Consider the following 19592-nt stretch of genomic DNA (forward strand, 5'->3'; position numbering starts at 1 on the left):
AAATTCAGCTGTTTAAACTTTTAGAATTTGAAAAAGACCGTGTAATTCAATCTGTTTTCTAACACGCTTTATGACTCTCTGGGAAATCTTGACTATGCTGTACATGTAGACTCATTATTACATCATACATGGAGTTGAATTTTTAGATCCGCCCCCCTCCACCAAGCCCCTGACGGGACTCTACGCTCATTGGTCTCCTGTTGCGGGGCAGCAGATGGTGATTGGATAAAAATTAGGGCAAGTCTGCACAAGACCTACTGACAGACTGACATGGAAAGAGGAAGGGAGGCCTCCTGGCTGGCCCTCCTCATTGTTCTTATGTGGAGACCCGAAAGGATACATAAGCAACACATATAGTTCAGATGAAATGCGTGTGAGTGTGTGTGTGTGTGTGTGTGTAAGAGGGAAAGAGATCATCTTTATATTTGAGTTATTAATGTGTGAAAATCAAGTTCCCAATTCAACTAAAACTGCCCTTTAAAACTCTTCAATTTGATTATTTTGTCCATCTGTACGTTATGAGTTTGCAAAATAAGTTCCTCTGAACGCCTTCTACATTGCTGCTGGTTCACAGAAGACATCTGTTGTATCTGCTAACAACGCCGAGATGGGCTTATGTAACAGTCCTCTCTGAAAAAAAAAACCCCAACACAAAGCACAGAAGGGGGAAGTCCTGCTCTCTTAGCTTGCATCTAAAGCTCAGCCTTGATACTTCCGTTTTTCTCCCCATCGTTGACAACGCCGGCGTCTGCCCACCAGAATCTTAAACATCAAGAATAAATCTGTCTGTCCTTTCAAAGACCTGAAACAGATCAAACTGGCTTTTCATCTCACGGGTCTGCAAAGGTTCACTTTAGTACAATCAGCAAGATTTAGTTGGCTCGCTTACTGATGTGTCCAACACGTAACACCCGTGCAATAAATGTCCTTTGTTCGTGTTAATAGCAAGATGTCAAATGCTGTTGCTGTTTTTGGCTCAATAGTTTCCCCCTTGCAGCTCCAAATATAACCCAGGGGGAATATAACACGCTGTCATGCATCGTCCCACCATGTTGCAAAGCAGTTGACCTTGTCCACACGTCTGACGCTGCTTTTTCTGCAGACGGCGCGCGTTTGCCCGACAAGCCCAGTCATCAAATGACATTTGACTACATTTTGTCACCTTCTTAAAATAATTGCCTAAATCATTTTTTTGGAAAAAAAACCTTTTTTTTTTGCCTGAATCAATTCCTGAACAATGTTTTGTCTCCCGCTTTTTGTGTTTTCTGGACAACGACTTAAGCAATTATTTTAAGATGGCGACGATTTGAGAAATTTTGCACCTTGTGTTTTAGTGACATAAAGGTTAAACGGAGAAAGTTCAAGTGTGGTAACTTTAAAAGCTGCAGTGTGGTTGCTTTTGAAACGTATGAGATGTCGAAGTTGAAGAATTGAAACAAACTAAATGAAATTAAAGGATGAAAAGCTGTTTTTTTGTTGTTGTTTTTTTTTTAAATTAAGGGACACATCACCCAAAAAGTGAATTTTACCTTTCAATTACACACAAATCAGTGTCTACAACTCACAGATGTTTGGTTTTTTTTCCTTCACATATTACTTCCTTGTGACTCCAGAATGCAGAAAGCTTCAATCAGGTATATTTATCTCAGAGTTAATTAGGCCTGACAAATCTGTTAAGCGTATATTCCATGTCTTCTTTATCCAGCTGTATACTCGGTAATCCTCTAACACTTTCATTTGAGCTAAAAACAACATATAATTTTTCTATGGATTAGCGCAACCCAGTTGGTTCCCCTGAATGCGTCTGCTGGTTGAGCTCAAATATTTTTTAAGGCGTGGCCAAATACTGAATATTGCAGGTGCAAATGCATCTGTCAGGTTAAAAAATGTTCAAATATTCATCATTTACATGTAAATTATTAGATTCTGCAATGCATTTGAAGCAGAAACTACAGGAACCGAATTATCTTTGAAGTCACAGTACTTTAAATCATTTGATGTGATTAAACCAATGTAATCTCAAAGTTGAAAAGCATGTGATATTTTAAATTTATTTACCATCATTTCATTTATGAGGAAGCACGACCCAGAGGCAACTTGACATAGTAAACAAACCAGACCTTGTTTGAGCAACTCAAAACAAGTTTTCAGCGCAGCAAAGGACAGCACAAACCATGGCAGAAAACGTTTCACATGGCATTGATGTATGGTGTTGCAGAGGCTGTGTTCCTGTCTTGCTAACAGTGGAGCTAAGCTAGCTAAACAGGCTAACACCAAATATGTATTAAATAAAACAGAAGCGCTGTTTAATGTTTTGCAGTTTGGTTGGGTATTTACATAGTGTTTCCCTGCTATTGTTAGTCTTTTCATAACCCGTGATCATAAAGTTAGTTGGTCTGGACTAAGTGGTGATATGCTTTCCCGTATTTGTTGCTGGAGTGATGAATGCATTTGATCATCAACTCTTACACGTCGTACCTTTAAACCATTTGAGGTCAAAGTATAAGCAACTGAAGTGAAAGTGAAACTCACGACAGAAAATAAAATATAAAAGCAGAAAATACAATGTGAACACAGATAAAAGCATTCTAAGTGTAGCTGATAAAGCAGTTGTGTAAAGTAGTTGAACTAATATTACAGTTTGCAGGTCTTATCCATATTCCAAACAGACAAGGGGCAGCATTCCGCAGGAATGATCTCACGTTTTGTCGTTTTTTTGGATGTACAGACTCGTGCATCCAAACATGTGTCATGTGTGTTCTGCCTGCAAAGTGTTGTTTGCCTACAGGAAATGTTGTCTTTTCCATTTGTTTGTGCACCAGAATGCTTTATTTGCATGTATCAGAAACTTTCTTCCATAGGACACTGCCCCCGGGCTCACCTACGAAGTTTAGCCACCTTTTTCACCTCTTGTGACTTTGCAGGCCTCCTGCAGACATGAACCTTCATAAACTTTGTACCTCTTGCAACATGCAGGTTAAGTAAATTAATTGAACAGTTATTGAGCACATTTTTGTGTGTCTGTTTTTAAATCTTACATAAGTTTGTGTCGATTTCTTACCTGCAAACAAAAACAATGGAAAAATCACAAATATAAAGATAATTTTGAGGAATACACAAACAGAGCTGTCAGAAATGCGATCACTGTGTTTTATTTGTAAAGCTGTCCATTAGTTCTGCAGACAAAACTGGCCTTTATGGAAGTGAAAACACATGCATTCACACACAGACACACACAGACATCTACACACACACAAACACACGCAAACACACACACACATACACACACACACACACACACTCACACACAGCCATGCCATTGTCTCTCTCTGGTCTTGCAGATTAGATTAAATGCAGCAGACAGCCAGAACTCTGGCCTGGAGAGAACTCATCTCTTAATCTGGTGCTGATACCTGGTGGCTTTCTGACTGTTCACTCACCCACTTGCTAATTACTGCTAACTGACCCTGAGAACAAGGCAGCATGCTATTCCAGGCTCACACACAAGCACACATGCACGCACCCACACGCATGCACCCACATATACACACGCACACACACACACACACTCATTATGTTCCAAGAACATGTCACAGTTCTGCAGGGTGGGAGAGGGGTAGAGTGTACGTATATATTGGATGATCCCTCGAGGGCCCTGTAATGTTACTTAAAGTTGTGCATTGGTTCTGTGAAAGTTGTGTAAGTACAAAGTAGAACATTACTGTGGATCCCCTGAAGGTGCCTGTGATATCACTGCAAACATTCTGATAAGGGAATTTCCTATTCATGTTTCTCCACACAAACGTTTCCTGAAAATCCTGAATGTCCCCTAAATGATCACCTCCTGTTTGAAGAACTCCACATCTAGACCTGGAAAGTTTGTGGGAATATTATGAAGACTTACTATCAAAAGGACCCCTTGAATATCCCCATATTCTACTGAATATTCCCCTCTTATCCCATCAGCTAACATCCTGCTAACTATCAAGGAAACGTGGAGACGTCATCGGGTGACATTCTTTACTCCAGCAGGGATGTTCTTAAAACTTTCTAGGAACATTTTTAGGAAGTTTTTATTTCTAAAAAGCCTAGAAAGTTTTCCTTGTAATATTGCAGCGTGACTTAAAAGGAACATTTGTCTAATATTGAACTGCAGGACACTCATCCCAACATTCTGTGAAGAATCTCAATGTTCTATGTAGGGTATAACCAAGGTCCCCAGAAGGGGTCCTCCGAAGAGGCACCTCATCCGATCATGTTCCCCACACACGTCCATCCAAGAGAGCCGGTCCAACACTGTCGCTCTGTCTCTGTTCTCCCCATTAAAGGTTTTTTGGGGAAGTTTTCATAAAACAGGATGAGGGCAGCTTTCCTAAATATTCTTGTTACAAAGGCTTAACACAAACAAGACCAAACACTATCTCAAGTTTCCAAGCAAGAGACAGCAATCATATCAAAATAACATGTTACCTAACGACTGGAAACGGTGTGCACAACAGAAAATGTATATGTATAAGCAACAGATGCAGCAGTGAAATCCGAAGCTTGTGAGCAGCAGATGAGACCTGCCGCCTCTCTGAGACACTCTGTGTCAGGCTGCACGCCACTCCAGCTGGACTCCACGCCCACTTAACTCTTACATAACATCGTACATTCCTCCCCGATATGTTTTGCATAGAGTGGGCACGTACTGACCACAGAGTTTATCATGGAGGGTCAACTGACATGAGCACTGAGGGGTTTTCTGGGAAACGTGTCTTTGAATTCTGTAAACTTTCCTCCCATGTGAGAGCAATAAGTTTCACCAGATAGGAAGACAGACCGATTACTTTCCTCCAAAACAAAAACACCTAATGTACAGCCAAGGTCTTATAAAAAATAGAAGAAGAAGAAATGGAAGGGAAAGGGAGTGAACGGGGTGGTGCCTCTGGGGTTCTGTGGGAAAGCCTCTCCATGAAAGAGAACATGGTGTTCTTGGCTTCACAGCTGTATCTCCCTCTAAACAAGACAAAAGAGCTGGACAGGCTGGGTGAACACTTCTATTTAATACAAGAGTTGAATCAAATAATAGCGACAAATAATAACCTATCAAATCTCTAATAATCCTGAATATCAACCGTTCAGTGGGACTCCAGTGGACTCCTCACTGCCGCCGCCATTCAGTTGAAGTTCTTTACAATATCAAAGCAAATAAAAATGACAGTACTTTTTTGTTGCTGCCAAAACTTGTGATTGCTAACAGGGGCTCTTCTAGTTCGCCCTGGGTAAAAGAGACCACATGAGCCCACTTAAACTCAAGGATTTGTGAAGTACTGTGTTGATTTTGCTTAAATACACTTGAAAACAGTGTAAAAAACAAAACAAACAAAAAAAAACAGTAATTCAGGAACTGGTATTGAAGATAAATGCTATCACCACCTACCCGACTGCAGTCTAGCATTGTGGGGGCCTCTGTTGGGGATTCCCTCAACATGTGGTTGCATTCTCCTCTACATTGACAATCGTAGTTTTAAGGGGGTTCTCTATTCTTCTAGTTTAGGTCTAATGTAAGCAGCCTCATCACATGTGACCGAATCACATCTCAAACTTTTTCAACAGGTTTCAATGTCACGTTGAATCTGTAAAGACTGAAGCTAAATTCAACTAAAACAATGCAGATGTTGCATCTCACGCCCCTACGTAATCATAATGCAATGTTCACATGAAGTTCAGCGTGAGCAAAAACAAGATCCTTATTCTTGTTTGTCCTTTAAAAAAAAAAAGATCCGCATGACTGAAAATATAATTCAAATTTTCTGACGTCACTTTCTTTTTATCATTCTTACCATGACAGCAAACTTCATGAGAGAAGTAAATTAGATCTCAGAGAAATGACGATTCTCTGTAGTTCACTGAGGTTGCCTGCACTCACGCTGCCTCTGCGGTTGGGGAGGCATCCGAAATGTTAATGACATCAGTGAGCACGTTGATTCTCGTTACGTCTGCAGTACAAGGCAGCATATTGTAAGTCCACGCACAATGATGTGGTCTTCACCGTCTGTCAAATGAGGCAATTGTAGGCGGTGGGGTACGCCGAGGAACGCTGACTCCGCCACATGCCTGCACCACACATCACATTGCACATCACTAGACGCAGTTACCTTCGGAAAATCCACTGGGACCCTTCAAATCAAATAGTACCGCTCAATTCTAACACTGGGACACGTTCAAATATAAAGACAAACAGCGCAATAGATGTTTGCTTAGGGAGCAGGTGCCATAGAGAGTGCAGTGTTACCAGAGTGACTAACAATGATAACACCAAACAGGGCGTGAATATCTGCACAGCTGAAAAGATATGTATAATCACACTACTGACCCTTAGCCAGCCCCATGCAGGGCCTGTATCAGGCTGACCTGCCTCATAAAGTCACAATCTGCTCTGTCTAGTCATTCTGGCTTTTATGCCTGTCAGGTAAAAGCTGTGGAGTCGTTGAGCAACACCGTGCTGCCGAGGCAAAGCGGGTGCTGCAGGGACAGCAGACACTAATACTGTCTGCCAAGTCTGTGATCACGCAGCTTCATGCAGGCGGGTGGGGAAACTTCAGGAGGCCTTTCAACAGCAAATGTCTGTAATGTCTGCTTCTCACATTGCACTGGACCCGAAGGTCTTACAACACCGCAGCTCATAATTCAAGTCATGAAATAACAATCTTATAGAGCCGTAATAGCACCATTTATTTTAATTAACTCAGAATCGTTGGTTAGTGCTTCACTGGGTTTGCTGTGCATGATGAAACCCATCATCATAAGTCTGTAGCCATCTCAAATCTGCAATGCGCTGAGTTGTCGCAACCTTCTGCTGCCGAGTTTCTCAAGACATGAACGTGACTGGAGCAGCGTGCACGCTGGCAGTCAGGTCTGTGTTACGGAATATCAGTGTCCCAGGTCAAGACCTTAGAGATTTGTTTGTGTAGAGTGCATAAGAAGAGGGCACATTTATGTACAAAGATGCACAAATAATTCTTAAGCAATTCTCATGTTATACTTAGAAACATCAGTTGTTTTGATGGGACTCCATAATGGAGGATTTTTCTGTTAAATCAGTTTAAAAGAAAAGAAAAAGATCAGAAACCCCCATCTCTATCGGGTTCACTGTGTGACCAGCTGTCATCAGTCTGGTTGACCCAGTTTATCCGAGTGGGCTGAGGCACTGACCAGCACAGCCATTTTGATTCGCAGCCATCTGTGTGGTCCATTGTGAGTGGAAGAGCAAGGACCGCAGGGCTCAGCAGCGCCTGTGTGCTCGCTGCTGGACGGAGAAGCAACGCTCTGTTCTCACTCTTTGACCATGTCGCCCTCCTCGATGCCCTTCATCACACTGCAATCTCTTAATCACTGCCGTGCCTTGGAGGGGGGGGGGGACCTTTGCAAGCGGATTGGATCCTCCTAGGGAAGCTGTTGCTAAGGGGTTTGACACTGTGATGATACATATGGCAACTAGTGGGAGGGCAACCACATATCAGTCTCATGTTACATGTCCTGGGACATCATGTTAAAGTGATACTTCAACCAAAAGCTGCATTAAGTACTCACAAATAGGCTTCTCAAGCTCACTAAGACTTCTTTCATTCCCACATTACTACTTTGTGAATCCAGAATGTGGTAAGAGCCAGCCATGTAGCTTGGAGCAAACAGAGTCTGACAGCTAACAACAGCAAAACTGTCCAAAAACGTGTGTTTGCAAATCCACAAATACTTTCATTTGAGCTCAAAACAACCTTTCCAGTTTGGAGATGAACTAACTCATGCTCATCCATGCTAGTTCATGCTTGTTCATGGTAGCACTAACCCTGAAATGTTAAGGCTAAAACACCTACGGCACGCATTACACAACCGCTGATTTATTTTCTGTGTGACTCCAAAATCAGGCGCGGCAGTTGAGCATTGCCGTAACGCAGGCACAGCTCTGCTTCGTGGTTCCTTGGATAAAGAAGACAGGGGTTATTCTAGGTGATGTGATTAAGAATCTGGCCATTTTTGGACAGTTTTGCTGTTGTTAGCGTCAGCCAACATTAGCTTGAAATTAAGTATACCTGTCTGGCTGTTTCTGAATTTAGGAGTCACAAAAAAGTGAGAGGGACAAACAAAAGGTCTTCATGAGCTCCACGTACTTATTTGTGAGTATTTGAAAGGTAATATAAGCTTTTTTGGTGAAGAATTGCTTTAATTGTGAAGAGGGTTCAGAAATCTGATCCAATAAATCTGCTCAGGCAAATAAAAATGTGTGCAAGGGCACATTTGTTATCAAACTATTTGTTTTTTTAAATCAAGTTTATCGTCACAACAGTATAAGGTCTGAACGTAACTGACGGGTCAGGGCACTTTACAGGCGTTTATGGTCTGATTTATGATTAGATAGTTCAACGTGTTGTTCATAAAGACATGCTACTATTAACATGGCTTGTGTTACAAACAAATAGATGCACAGCGCTCGCTCACAGTCTGTGGAGTTGAAGAAGTTTTGCAAGCATCTTTTGAAGAAAATGATTAAGACAGTGGACTGAAATTCTGACATAAACAGATGGGTTACAAATGAAGAGATAAATAAACGAGATGTTATCGGGTCCATCTATAGGGCACGAGGGGTCACTGAATGATATGAAAGATGAGCTTCAATTCACTCAGGCTGAAACACATATTTTCTTACGTCATGTTACCCAGTAGAAAAGTAAAACGTACACCAACTATCGTGGATGTAGTGTTTTTTGGGGTTTTTTTTGCACACAACTCAAGCTTCCATTATTAAATTTTATTACTCACAAATCTGTCTCTCCACACATGGGATTTTACATCTGTACCTGCTGTCTATTGTGTATCTCTTGAAAGTGTCAGTCACCCAGGCTTGCAAAGACTTATGGAAAGCATTACAAGAGGTGTCAGAAGGATGAGTACAAATGGCCATTAGGTGTTGCATTCTGCCCGTAAGACCACATTGAGGGCTAATCAGTTGCATTGTGGGAAGGAACAAATTTTTGCGTGAGAATATTTTGTGAGCCTGTAACCGGTGTTGCACTTTACCGTCCAATGAACATGTGTTTACTAGAGGCTAAAAGTTAATGTCTGGATAACATTATTAAACATGATCAGATTGAAGATATCATCTGTGAAGCAACACATTCAAACATCGCCATCACAGGGTTTGAGAAGTCACTTGACTCTGCAGAAACTAAGAGGCCTGGAAATCCTCAAATAAAGAAGTGGAGAGAGAGAATTGCAATGCCCCCAAACATAGGACATTCACTTAAATTTAACTGCTTGTGTATAGAAATATCTGTCCCTAGGGAGTATCCTTTTGAAAGAAAATTGTGTTCCCTTCAGTTCACTGTGTACCCTTTATGATGCCCTTATGACCTCTTGAAGACTGATGTACTTTTGAGGGAAAAGACTTCAAAAGAACACCTGCCAGTACAGAACCCTTTATTGCGTCCTTCTTTCGAGTCTGCACGGCACATTTCCATGAGACTGAAAATAACATGAACCATTGGCGAAGGCCTTCGAAAATCATTAAACACTGTGTACCTCTTGGATAAAAGTTTTTGCAATCCTGGGAGAGGGCCAGTTACAAGAGTTACACAACAGATATCAGGAGATACACTTGCTTCCTGTAAGACTAAGCTGAGGGCGGAAAAAAGTTCCTTTTGCGTGTGTAAATTTGTGCACAGCAACACTTGTTGCATGCAGACTATTGCCCCCCCCCCCCTCCCAGTATGTGTTTACTGTTGTGCTTTGCAGAAGTCAAGAAGGCAAACACTCATGCCTTTCAGCACAATGCTGTGTATGCAGTCGTAGCCAGGAGACGACGCTCAACTTAAATTCTCTTAAGGGGGTGAATAACCTCTTTTGCAACACAGCTTTACATCCTCCTTTAGGTAAATCCTCAGTAAATCCCTCAACGCTGTTACATAAAGCCGTTAAACTTGCCCTACATAACAGAGTCAAGTGTAATTTCCATTTTGTTACATGTCAAAACAGGCCTTGAGCACTGCACATCGGCAGAGTCGAGACGTCTGTGAAATCTAGAGGGGAAAAAAAAAAAAATGTAGTCACGCCTCATCTTCACTTCCTTTAAAACAAAGAAAACAAAGCCGTACGTTTCCAATTATTTATTTCAGTTGAACTGCATTGATGCACAATATAAAATAAGTTTTGAAATACTCAGGACAAATAAAATGAGCTTTTGCCAACAACTTGGATGTGCCAGTTAAGCAGTCATACAATGGGAGTTAACTGAACAGGACATGAGGGGTTTTTTTGTCGTCGTTTTAAAATACAAAGAGTCAAGGCACGCCATGTTACAGTAAAGTGGAGAGAAACTCAGCAAGAGGAGCCCTTCAGCTCAGCGTTAAAATGTTTAAGAGGAGGGACAGAATAACCAGCATTCAATTTCTCCTACAGTCAGACCTTTTATTCACAATCGCACACACACACGTCCATCCTGTGACAAATTTATGTTCTGAAATGGGAAAAAAAAAAAAAAAGAAAAAAAGAGCAAGTTCCTGCATAAACCAGAGCTGTGCTTCATCTGGACTTCAGTAAACCTTCACCCTGCACCACCTGCTCAGGAGGAGGCAGGACGACATGTGCAGGCGTCACTGGTTTCAGGGATGTTTTGAGGGGTGCAGCAAGAAGAGGAGAAGAAGAAGAAGAGGAAAGTCGGAGTGTCACAGGAGTGAGAGAGGCCCTGGTCAGTTCACTGTTCATTGAGATCTAGTTTGAAAAGACGGGGCTCATCTCACAACATCCCATTGTTGCAAGTCAAGCAGTCCGGAGGAAGACCACAGAAATCAGCTTCTATCTGAGGAAGTTTCCACCTCCGATTTCCCTCTTGTACCTGTTGGTGAGGTGGTCTGCCTGCTCTGTGAGCTTGGATAGAACCCCAAACAGTCCTCTAAGGTGGTAGTGGAACTGATTCTCCAGGTCCGAGTTGTCGTCCAGGAGCAGATCCCCAGTGACGGGCTTCTGCTCCTCCTGTTTCACTGCCATCTCCAGGAAGCTGGCACCGCTGCTCATCTCCCTCTTCAGCAGACCCCACTCCATGTCGTTTTTTATAGATTTGAGGAGCAGGTAGTGTTCGTACATGTCCCTCTGCTGCTTGTTGGGGCACGGCGGCTCATTGTTGTTGGCCTCCATTCTGGTCGTCTCTAGCTCCTCCAGTGGCACGTCTCGCAGCAAGCTGGGCACCATGATGGTTTCGTCCATGTTGTTGGCCGCTGCTATGAAGCGGTGCATGACGTTGATGAGGGAGTGCTTGTTGCTGGCTGAGTCGCTGCTGATCTGCATCATTGTGAAGGCTTTGGGTTGTCTTGGTTACAGTGGTGCTGGTAGTTGGAAGTAAGGCAGAGCTGCTTGTTGATTTTAAGAAGTGGTTGGTCTGTAACAATAAGATGCAAGAAACTGATTAGATGCAGCAAGGAAAAAAAAGAAAAGGAAGGGTGAATGAATTCAAAGATGCTCGCCTACGGATACAACAACCCTGCTACGTTTATCACGGTCCTTTTGCCGCATCCATGCCCGCTTCTCTGTGACCTTGCCTTCATGCTAAACCCTGAGCAGTAAAGCTTCAGAGACGATTAAAAGCATTTACACTGACCTGAACCACGAGGTAACCGGAGGAAAATCTTTCTTGGCGTGCTGGGTTAGATAACCAAATCTTCTCAAGCTCAGCACACCACCCGCCGGGAAGGAAAATGTGAATTTCCTCGACTGCCGTACAGCTCCACACCGCTTTTATAGCACGCTGCCGGGTTGCAGTGCGGAAAAAGAAAATCCGTCCTCCTCTTCTCCACCCTTTGACTTGATTGGCTGGTGAGCGGGATAAAGGCGGACTCTAATAGCATCTGATCCAAAACTGACCAATGAGGAGTCAAATCAGAGCTGCCACTCAAACAGCTTGGGCTTGGTTGTAATTAGCTGCACCCAGAGCCGTTTAACACCCGATTTACTTGTTTCCAGGTCGACTGAAGCCTTAAGGAAACACCGGGGCAAGTTTGTTAAACTGCTATGGTCGTCAAGTCGTGTTCAAATTACTTGGTGTTGAATGTAAAGATTGAAGCAGAAAGAACAGCTTGTTTATCTCGCTTCTGCCTTCCCAGCCTGTTTGTTACACAGCAGCGCCTCCTGGTGGTCGATCTATCATTTAAACACCTGGGGGGAAGGGGGATTTATTCGGATAAATCTTTGGGCCACGTTTAAAATGTTAAAATGTACTCTGGAAGATACTTTATTAGATCCGGAATGAGCCTGCAACAGCCATTTTGACACATGGGAGCAGGAAGAGAACATTTTCTGTTAATCATGTGGAGGAGAGGCAGGTCGGTTCATGTTGGAGCTGTTTCTGTTAGTCACGCCTATGCTTTTCCTGTTTCTGCTTGTGGATGCTGATATATTGATTTATTGGAATAACTGTTCATGGTAAAGGGTACTTTCCTACCCTGGCGGTGATCCCTGAGATATTTCTGTTTACAGCAGCTTTATACAGATTATTATCTGATGTCCATAAAACAACTATGAAACAAGGAAGGCAAAAGCAAACAGGAAAAAAAACAACACTTTTTCCAATTCACAACCCAAGTCTCCATTTGCATTTGGACGGCGTTTTTTGCATTCCACAAAGATGGGACGAGGTCGTGTTTGTAACTTGCGCTGAAAGAGCAAACTTTGAAACCACTGTTTTACTGCATTTGCATCACACAAGACAATATCACCTCCTACTTACTATTAATATCTGAGTTGTGTTCTTGTGTGTGGCTGCTACAGTTTAAAAGTTAAACCAATTTCCAAACCTCAACAACACCACACACATTTGTTTCAGGTTCATTAACATGCTTCACTTTGCTTAACAGAATAAAATGCAAAGATGCTTCTGTTAATTTAGAAAACCTGCTGAATTCCTTTTTTTTTTTAAATTGAAGGAAAACATTGTTATTGGGTAGAAACTAATCCAGACACTGCAGAACTCTACTCAAATATTAGATTTGTATTCATTCATATTTATATATACACACACACACATATATATATATACACCTTTAAATGTGAGTTCACACTTTTTTCCCTGATTTCTTGTGTAGATCAACTGACTCTCAATCAGTCGTTCAGCTGTGGTGGGCCGTGAGCGCCCTCTAGTGGACCATGAAATGCCTTCATTTTGACGCTCACTTTTGCAGGTACGTTTTTTTTAGTAGAATATTAATCTAAAAACAAAATGGCAAATGTTTAAATCATATAAAGACACAAATTTTAGTTTCAGATAATCCACTGATCCGGCATACTGAGCATACAGCAGCGAGGTTTGCAAACTAAGGGACAACATCACTTCTACTCTCTCTCTCTCTCCAAAGTAAAATAAAAAAAAATGTAATGAGCCATTTCAGATATGAATAGGCCTTGAAGCAGAGTATTTTGAAAATTCCCACTCTGAATACCTGATCATTAGTGAATTTTTACAGTTCGTTAATTAACACAAAGATTCTGAGCAGACATCCAAATTATAAAACTTTAATATCGTTCTAATTTCCCTAAATCCCCAAATAACTAATCTAAATAGTTTTTTGTATTTTCAGATGAACGAGGACACAGAAAGAATCTGCAGGACAGACGCATCTCTGCTCGCTGTTTAAGATACAGGCTTTCACTTTTATTTAATTTTTTTTTTCCTCAAATAATTTCACATGCATCTGCAAAAGAAAAACACCGAACCACTGACCACTGTGATAAGAAGCTGAGCTTCTCTAATTGGCACGTAATGCAGCCGTTCAGCACCGCTGAGCCTCAACAATCATCTGTTGGACTCATTTTCCTCACACTTCAGGGTGGCGACCTCTGGATGGCTTTCCCCCCACACACAAACACACACACACACACACACACACACACACACACACACACACACACACACACATTCACTTAGTTTTGAACTTTTGTCAGCTTATGGTCTCTTTCGATCTAAATTACAATGGAAGGCAGCAGCATTATTTAAGACAAGAGATGGAAATGTTGACACATTGGTGGAGTTACTTAACTCAAGCAAAACAGCATCTATGCTTTGATGGGTTTTCCCTAAATAAATCCCAGGAGTAGCAAATTATCCCTGCAATATCCAGGTCCCTTTATTGGTCAAACTACACTGGCGATATCCCTTTTAGACGCCCCTCACATGCTCCCTTCTGCTCCTTTGCCAAGAAGCGAGAGCAGATAAAAGAGTTTGCTTCCCCCTCTCTAAAAGTATATCAACTAACACAAGACATTTTTAAAATCACAGGAGATTGGTTTCACTGGTTCTCATCAGGAGCTGCCCGTCAGTGACCTAGAGGAGACAGAAAACACAGGAGGGCTGTCAAACACGCCATGCTAGGTCGTCACATCACCGCCACAGTGTGCGGCTGGCAGGCTCGGTAATATCTAGGCGAGGTCACGTCATGTCCTAGGAGCAGTAGTTGAGCCTGCCACTATCATCTACTCACCCTCGTGCCGATCCACGGGGAAAAAACAGGACATAATAAACCATAAAATGTCTCCATAGTGCTCGTGTGAAGTCATCCAAGTGTCCTGAAGCCTCAACATTCCAAGTTTTTTTGAAAAACAAAAAACAAAAAAAAAAGGGACTGACGCCGTTTTCGGCCTCACTGACAGGTTTGCATTTTCATGATTGAAGATATTTGTTGCTGTTTACGAAGTACGAGTGCATTCAAATTACTGTGTGCTTCCCCGAGTCAGCGTTATATGAAGTGACAAAGGGAGAAGTGGGGTTAATCCTTAACGCAATTGATTTCACAGTGTTTAAAAGAAAAAGAGTTAAAAAAGCATCATCGCACACGAGAAGACAAGAATTATCACCTGACACTGACTGAAGGGCAGTAACTGTCTGATCTCACAGGCACAGATTCACAATCCCTGCTTGTTGTTGGTTCTTTTACATTTGAGAGTTGGTCTCCTTTACTTCAGGCGTTGGGGGGGATGACTTCCACACACGCAATGAAGAGGCTTACCAGTAGGGGTGGGGTGTCACTGTTAGACCATCTCATACTGGTTGTTGGTGATGTATCGGGACAAGCAGCAGGCCAGGAATATTCCGATGAGCTGAGTACAAAAACAAAAACAATCCCATCAGCGCCAAAACTGTTCCGCTAGAACGACCCTTCAACGTGCATCCGACTGCCAGACCAGCGGCTCTGTTGACATACACGAGACCGTCAATGGCAACCTGGTTCAAGTCTGACCTCAGTTCTACAGCGTGATGGGCGATTATGTTCAGAACGGTTGTTTTACGCTCATTATTTCGTCTGTCAATCATTACTTCCTCAATCCTGGCGGCTCTAAAACACAAAAGCCGATCTGGATCCCTGCCGGTGCTGTGGCTGTTGCTTGTTGATGCATGCAGTGGTTACAGAGCAACATTGACAAACTGTTGAATGCAACTCCAGCGCTCACTCTCCTGCCATCGCTTTTGTTCTCCATCCACTCCAAAGGGAAACATCTAGCTCTTTCACCGCTAGCTGCTCCACTATGTTCACCCGCTGGCCGACAGCTGCCTCTGATAGCGTTGAGCGCGTAATGCGCTGGTGCTTTGTAGAGCTTTTGCTCTTTAAAATGATGCACTTGCTATGCTGCCACTGCACAGCTGCCACTGCACTGAAGTTTCTACCAAAAGTATTAGAAAGGACATCGCGTCATGTACCTGGAAAAATGCGATTCCAAAGGAGATTCCAGCAATGATTCCCAGGTTGGACTCCATCACTTGAGACACAAGTGCGAAGCAGCCCTGCACGCCAGAAAAACAGTATTTTCACTAGTTTTTAAACTGATAAAAAGATGTTTTTGAACCAACCGGATCACCTGGCAACCGGCACATATAATATATGACATAAAAATAATGACAATTTAATCATTAAATTACATAAAAACACTACAAATACAAAGCACTGGTCTGAACTCACCGTTGTGTACACTTCGCTGCGAGCTTTTTCCTTGTCTTTCAGGGTCTCCGGCGAGCAGTTAGTGTTGACGATGCAGCAGCTGGTGGGGATGCCGTTGGTTTCAAAGTACTTCGTCTCGGTCCAGTCAGTGTAATTATTCACCCCACAGCAGTGCAACTAAAAGTAAATAAAAGCAACAACAAATTTAAATAAAACATTGCAGGACTTATCTGTATGCAACAGAAAGGATGTCAAACACATTTCCAAAACAAACAAAAAAAGCGCAGTGTCCCTTTAAGGGTTTTGCGTGTTATTCAAGTGTCCTTTAAAATATTCAGATAGAAGCCAAAGTTTTTACATGCAAATAAAGTCAGATAAGAGCGTTAGCGAGGTGGCTAACCGCCCACTCACAGTCCTCTGGATGGCGTCAACTGCAGAGCTGCTGCTGTCAGTGCTGTTGTAGACATTCACAGCGTTCTGGAAGGCACTTCCTAATTTAGCCTTAATCTGAAAAAATTCAAACACTGTGGATTAGGTTTCAGTATACTGCTTTGGATCAGTTTTAAATACTTGTGCACCAGCACTCACCTCATGCCTGAAGATGAAGCCAGACACGCCAGCCACCAGCTCAGCCAGGAACACCACGGTCAAGAACATCGCATACTACGGGCATGCAAACACGGTTATACATGTTGTTCACGTGTGGAGGGAATATTTCACGCGTCACTGCACCTTCACTAACCAGTTTGAGCATCCACGGGCTTCCTCGGCATGTGGCGAAGCAACCAAACAGTCCGAAAATAACGATGGTGGCTCCAGTCCCAATGAGGACATATGGCGCATTGGTGCTGTCGTCGGCCACCAGGGTGAAGTAGGCCTCCAGGCTCACCTTCCCCCACACCCCCACGGCCAGCAGGATCACGCCTGTGAACTGAGGAGCAGCGGCAGCAGCGGCCGGTCAGAGCAAAGCATCAACTGTCACAGACACATAGCTAAAGATTTAAAGGCTCGGTTGCAGTTGCTTAATGATACACACACACACACACACACACACACACACACGTGTTTGGGGTTGATTTCTAATCCATTACGATAACTGCTTAGCCTCTACTTTCAACATTTTATCCAACATTATCAAGTGAAACTGAAATATGGACACTCAAAAAAGATTTGTTCGATTTTAGAGCTCAACACACACACAATGGATATCCAATCCATCCACAGACAGCAGACATTTGAATAATTGTCAAGCAAATAAATTATACACTGTACTGCACTGTAGCCCCTTAGACGCAACGATTAAAGCGTGAGCGACGTGAGTAGAGAAACCAGCACTGAACCTGACAAACATCACATTTGATTAAGAACCAAGAAGAGGTGAATCCAGCAAAAACCTCATTTCCCTTATTGACTGGTTTTATTGAATCTGCTGCTCTCAGGGGACGAGATGCAGATGGAGGGAAGCAGATGAGTTAAGACTCAACAGAAAGACAAGAGTCTGGTTTATTCTTCCTCCATCAAGGCAATCTGTTACCCTGCTTCTACACAACCCATAATCTACCTATCTATCTATCTAAAGGTATGGATATAAATAAACACACACCTGTCAGCATTTTGTAAAACACACAGTGCACTCAGCAGCCTGGCCCTGCTGTTTTATCAGCCCAGCAGCATCTCTTTCCTCTGCCTACTCAAGTCATTAGTCAGGGGGAGGAATCAGCTCAACCAGCCAGGAGCAATAAATTGACTGATAAAACTCACTAACCTGAACTTTGTGTCAGCTGCCGCAGCCTGAAATGGCTGCTCACCTGCTGCAAAGACTAACGGCAGCAGGAGCGACAACAATCATTTTTTCTGAAGGCTGTATTTTGTATTATATAAAAGCAGAGCACAAAAAAAATCGAGCGATAATATTATCCTCTAGTTAATTTATTATGACCATTAACTATCCTAATAATTGTACCCTCAAACAGACGACACTCAATTTATGAGAAAAGAGGCCGCAAATTATACTTGAATTACACATCATATTCATCCGTCAGTTTAAAGGGATCAGTAATTCTATTAAAATCACGAGGACATGTTTAAAAATAAAAATCTGGACATTTGTGCTTCTCAAATTTGAGAGGAAACACAGGATGCCTGGGTTTTTTTGATTGACAAGTGTTGGACAAATAAGATACCTTTAATAAATAAATATGTATGTACATATTTATATTTATTGAGATTTTAGATTAAACACAATAATATAAATAAGTAATACAAAACTAATACCAAGGGTAAACGCTCCTAAAAAAAAAAATGACAACGGTAAATGTTTTTCCTTATGAACAAAACCAAATGAAAAATAACAATGTTCACTGGATTTTCTCTCAAATCTTAATGGATGGCCGAGTAAATTAAACAAATTTTTTTTTTTACTACGACTGATTAAATCTGCCTATTATTTTCTCTAATTTGCTTAATTTATTACTCATCCATCGCGTCAAATTTTTACAAAAGCAGATTTTCTCGGAGGTGATGACCAACACCCCAGAAGCTGCTGCTGCTGCTGCTGCTCGGGTCACGGCCGCATCTGCTCAATCCGAGGTCTCATATCGGAGAGCAGAATGTGTTTTAAATTGTCTAAAAATGAAGAATAACCGATAAATTAAAAAAAAAGACATTTGCGACTGAAATGTGCTGTAATCTACGTGAAGAAGTATGAAGAAAATGACGTAAGCAGCTCTGCTTTTTGGAGAAAAAGTTTTTTTTTTTTCCTCGAAAAGTGATTAGCATTAGCTTTGGGCTACTCATCGTTGATCGATGGATCCTCCTACGAACAACAAATATCTGCTGCCCGAGATTATTCAACTAGTGGTTTTATGTTAAACCATCAAACCAAGTACACGTTGACTAGTGGAGTCCCCCCCCCCCTCCCCTCCCCTCCCCGGCGTGTGTCCCCGTCGTGATTTCAGGTGGGTCGCTTGGAGGGTTAGCCGTGTTGGCACCGCCGCCGCTCTTAGCCCATTGTTGCTCCTAGCTTGTTGTCCCCCATTCCATGTCCCGCTGCCGCTCACCCAAAATATGAGGCTGTAGGAGATGAGGAAGGTCTTCAGACAGGTGATCACGGGCTTCGTCTGAAGCCGGCGGGACGGCGGCGACATGCTGGCTTGTCTTTCGATTGTGAAAGGGGGCGAAAAAAAAAGAAAGAAAGAAAAGTTGAGTTCAAAGCGTTCCTGGGAGAGGAGAAGGAAAAAAAAAAAACTTCAGGGGATAAATCCAGAGCCAAGGGGGGAAGTGTCGTCACTAACTCAGAATCACTTTCCCGATGGGATCAACAGTTTTCAAGCGTCAAGTTAGCCGCCATCTTTGAAAACACCAGTGTGTCACTTTCAGAATAAAAGCACGAACACGTTGCAGAAGCCTGATTTGATTCACCACTGTTCTTCTGCTTCTTTCGTCTTACTTGAATATTTAAAGGAACAAATTGCTTATTTGAGGAGTTAATATGGAGTTTAAATGCTGTATTTCGCAAAACTATCTAGTTTATCCCGTAATCATTGGAGATATACTTCAACATGTCATCAGTATTTATCTTCCAGTTGTCTGTCTTAAATTTCTCAATCTTGATGAGCATTGTCAGCGTGAGGTACT

At 42.3% G+C, this 19592-nt stretch overlaps 2 protein-coding genes and 1 long non-coding RNA gene across 3 annotated transcripts; 1 reads left to right on the forward strand and 2 right to left on the reverse strand.

Annotated features, from left to right (window-relative positions):
- The first annotated feature begins 8091 nt into the window (after nt 1–8091).
- Nucleotides 8092–13881, forward strand: LOC147251340 (uncharacterized). The gene is made up of 3 exons (XR_015118926.1): nt 8092–8159; nt 13113–13208; nt 13605–13881. It is a non-coding gene; the product is annotated as an uncharacterized LOC147251340 (long non-coding RNA).
- mid1ip1l (MID1 interacting protein 1, like) lies at nt 10131–11824 on the reverse strand. The gene is made up of 2 exons (XM_086221954.1): nt 11633–11824; nt 10131–11413 (listed from the first exon to the last, which is right to left on the reverse strand). The coding sequence occupies exon 2, from the start codon at nt 11323–11325 to the stop codon at nt 10834–10836; it is 492 nt and encodes a 163-aa protein (XP_086078080.1). The 5' UTR covers nt 11326–11413; nt 11633–11824; the 3' UTR covers nt 10131–10833.
- Nucleotides 13462–19282, reverse strand: tspan6 (tetraspanin 6). The gene is made up of 8 exons (XM_086221953.1): nt 19016–19282; nt 16699–16887; nt 16545–16619; nt 16368–16463; nt 15978–16133; nt 15719–15802; nt 15030–15120; nt 13462–14347 (listed from the first exon to the last, which is right to left on the reverse strand). The coding sequence occupies exons 1-7, from the start codon at nt 19100–19102 to the stop codon at nt 15052–15054; spliced, it is 756 nt and encodes a 251-aa protein (XP_086078079.1). The 5' UTR covers nt 19103–19282; the 3' UTR covers nt 13462–14347; nt 15030–15051.
- Between the last annotated feature and the right edge of the window lie 310 nt (nt 19283–19592).

This window comes from Aulostomus chinensis, chromosome 13 (assembly GCF_037954235.1).
Source record: "Aulostomus chinensis isolate RoL2024-O1b breed Wild chromosome 13, RoL_Achi_v1.0, whole genome shotgun sequence".
Classification (NCBI taxonomy): domain Eukaryota; kingdom Metazoa; phylum Chordata; class Actinopteri; order Syngnathiformes; family Aulostomidae; genus Aulostomus; species Aulostomus chinensis.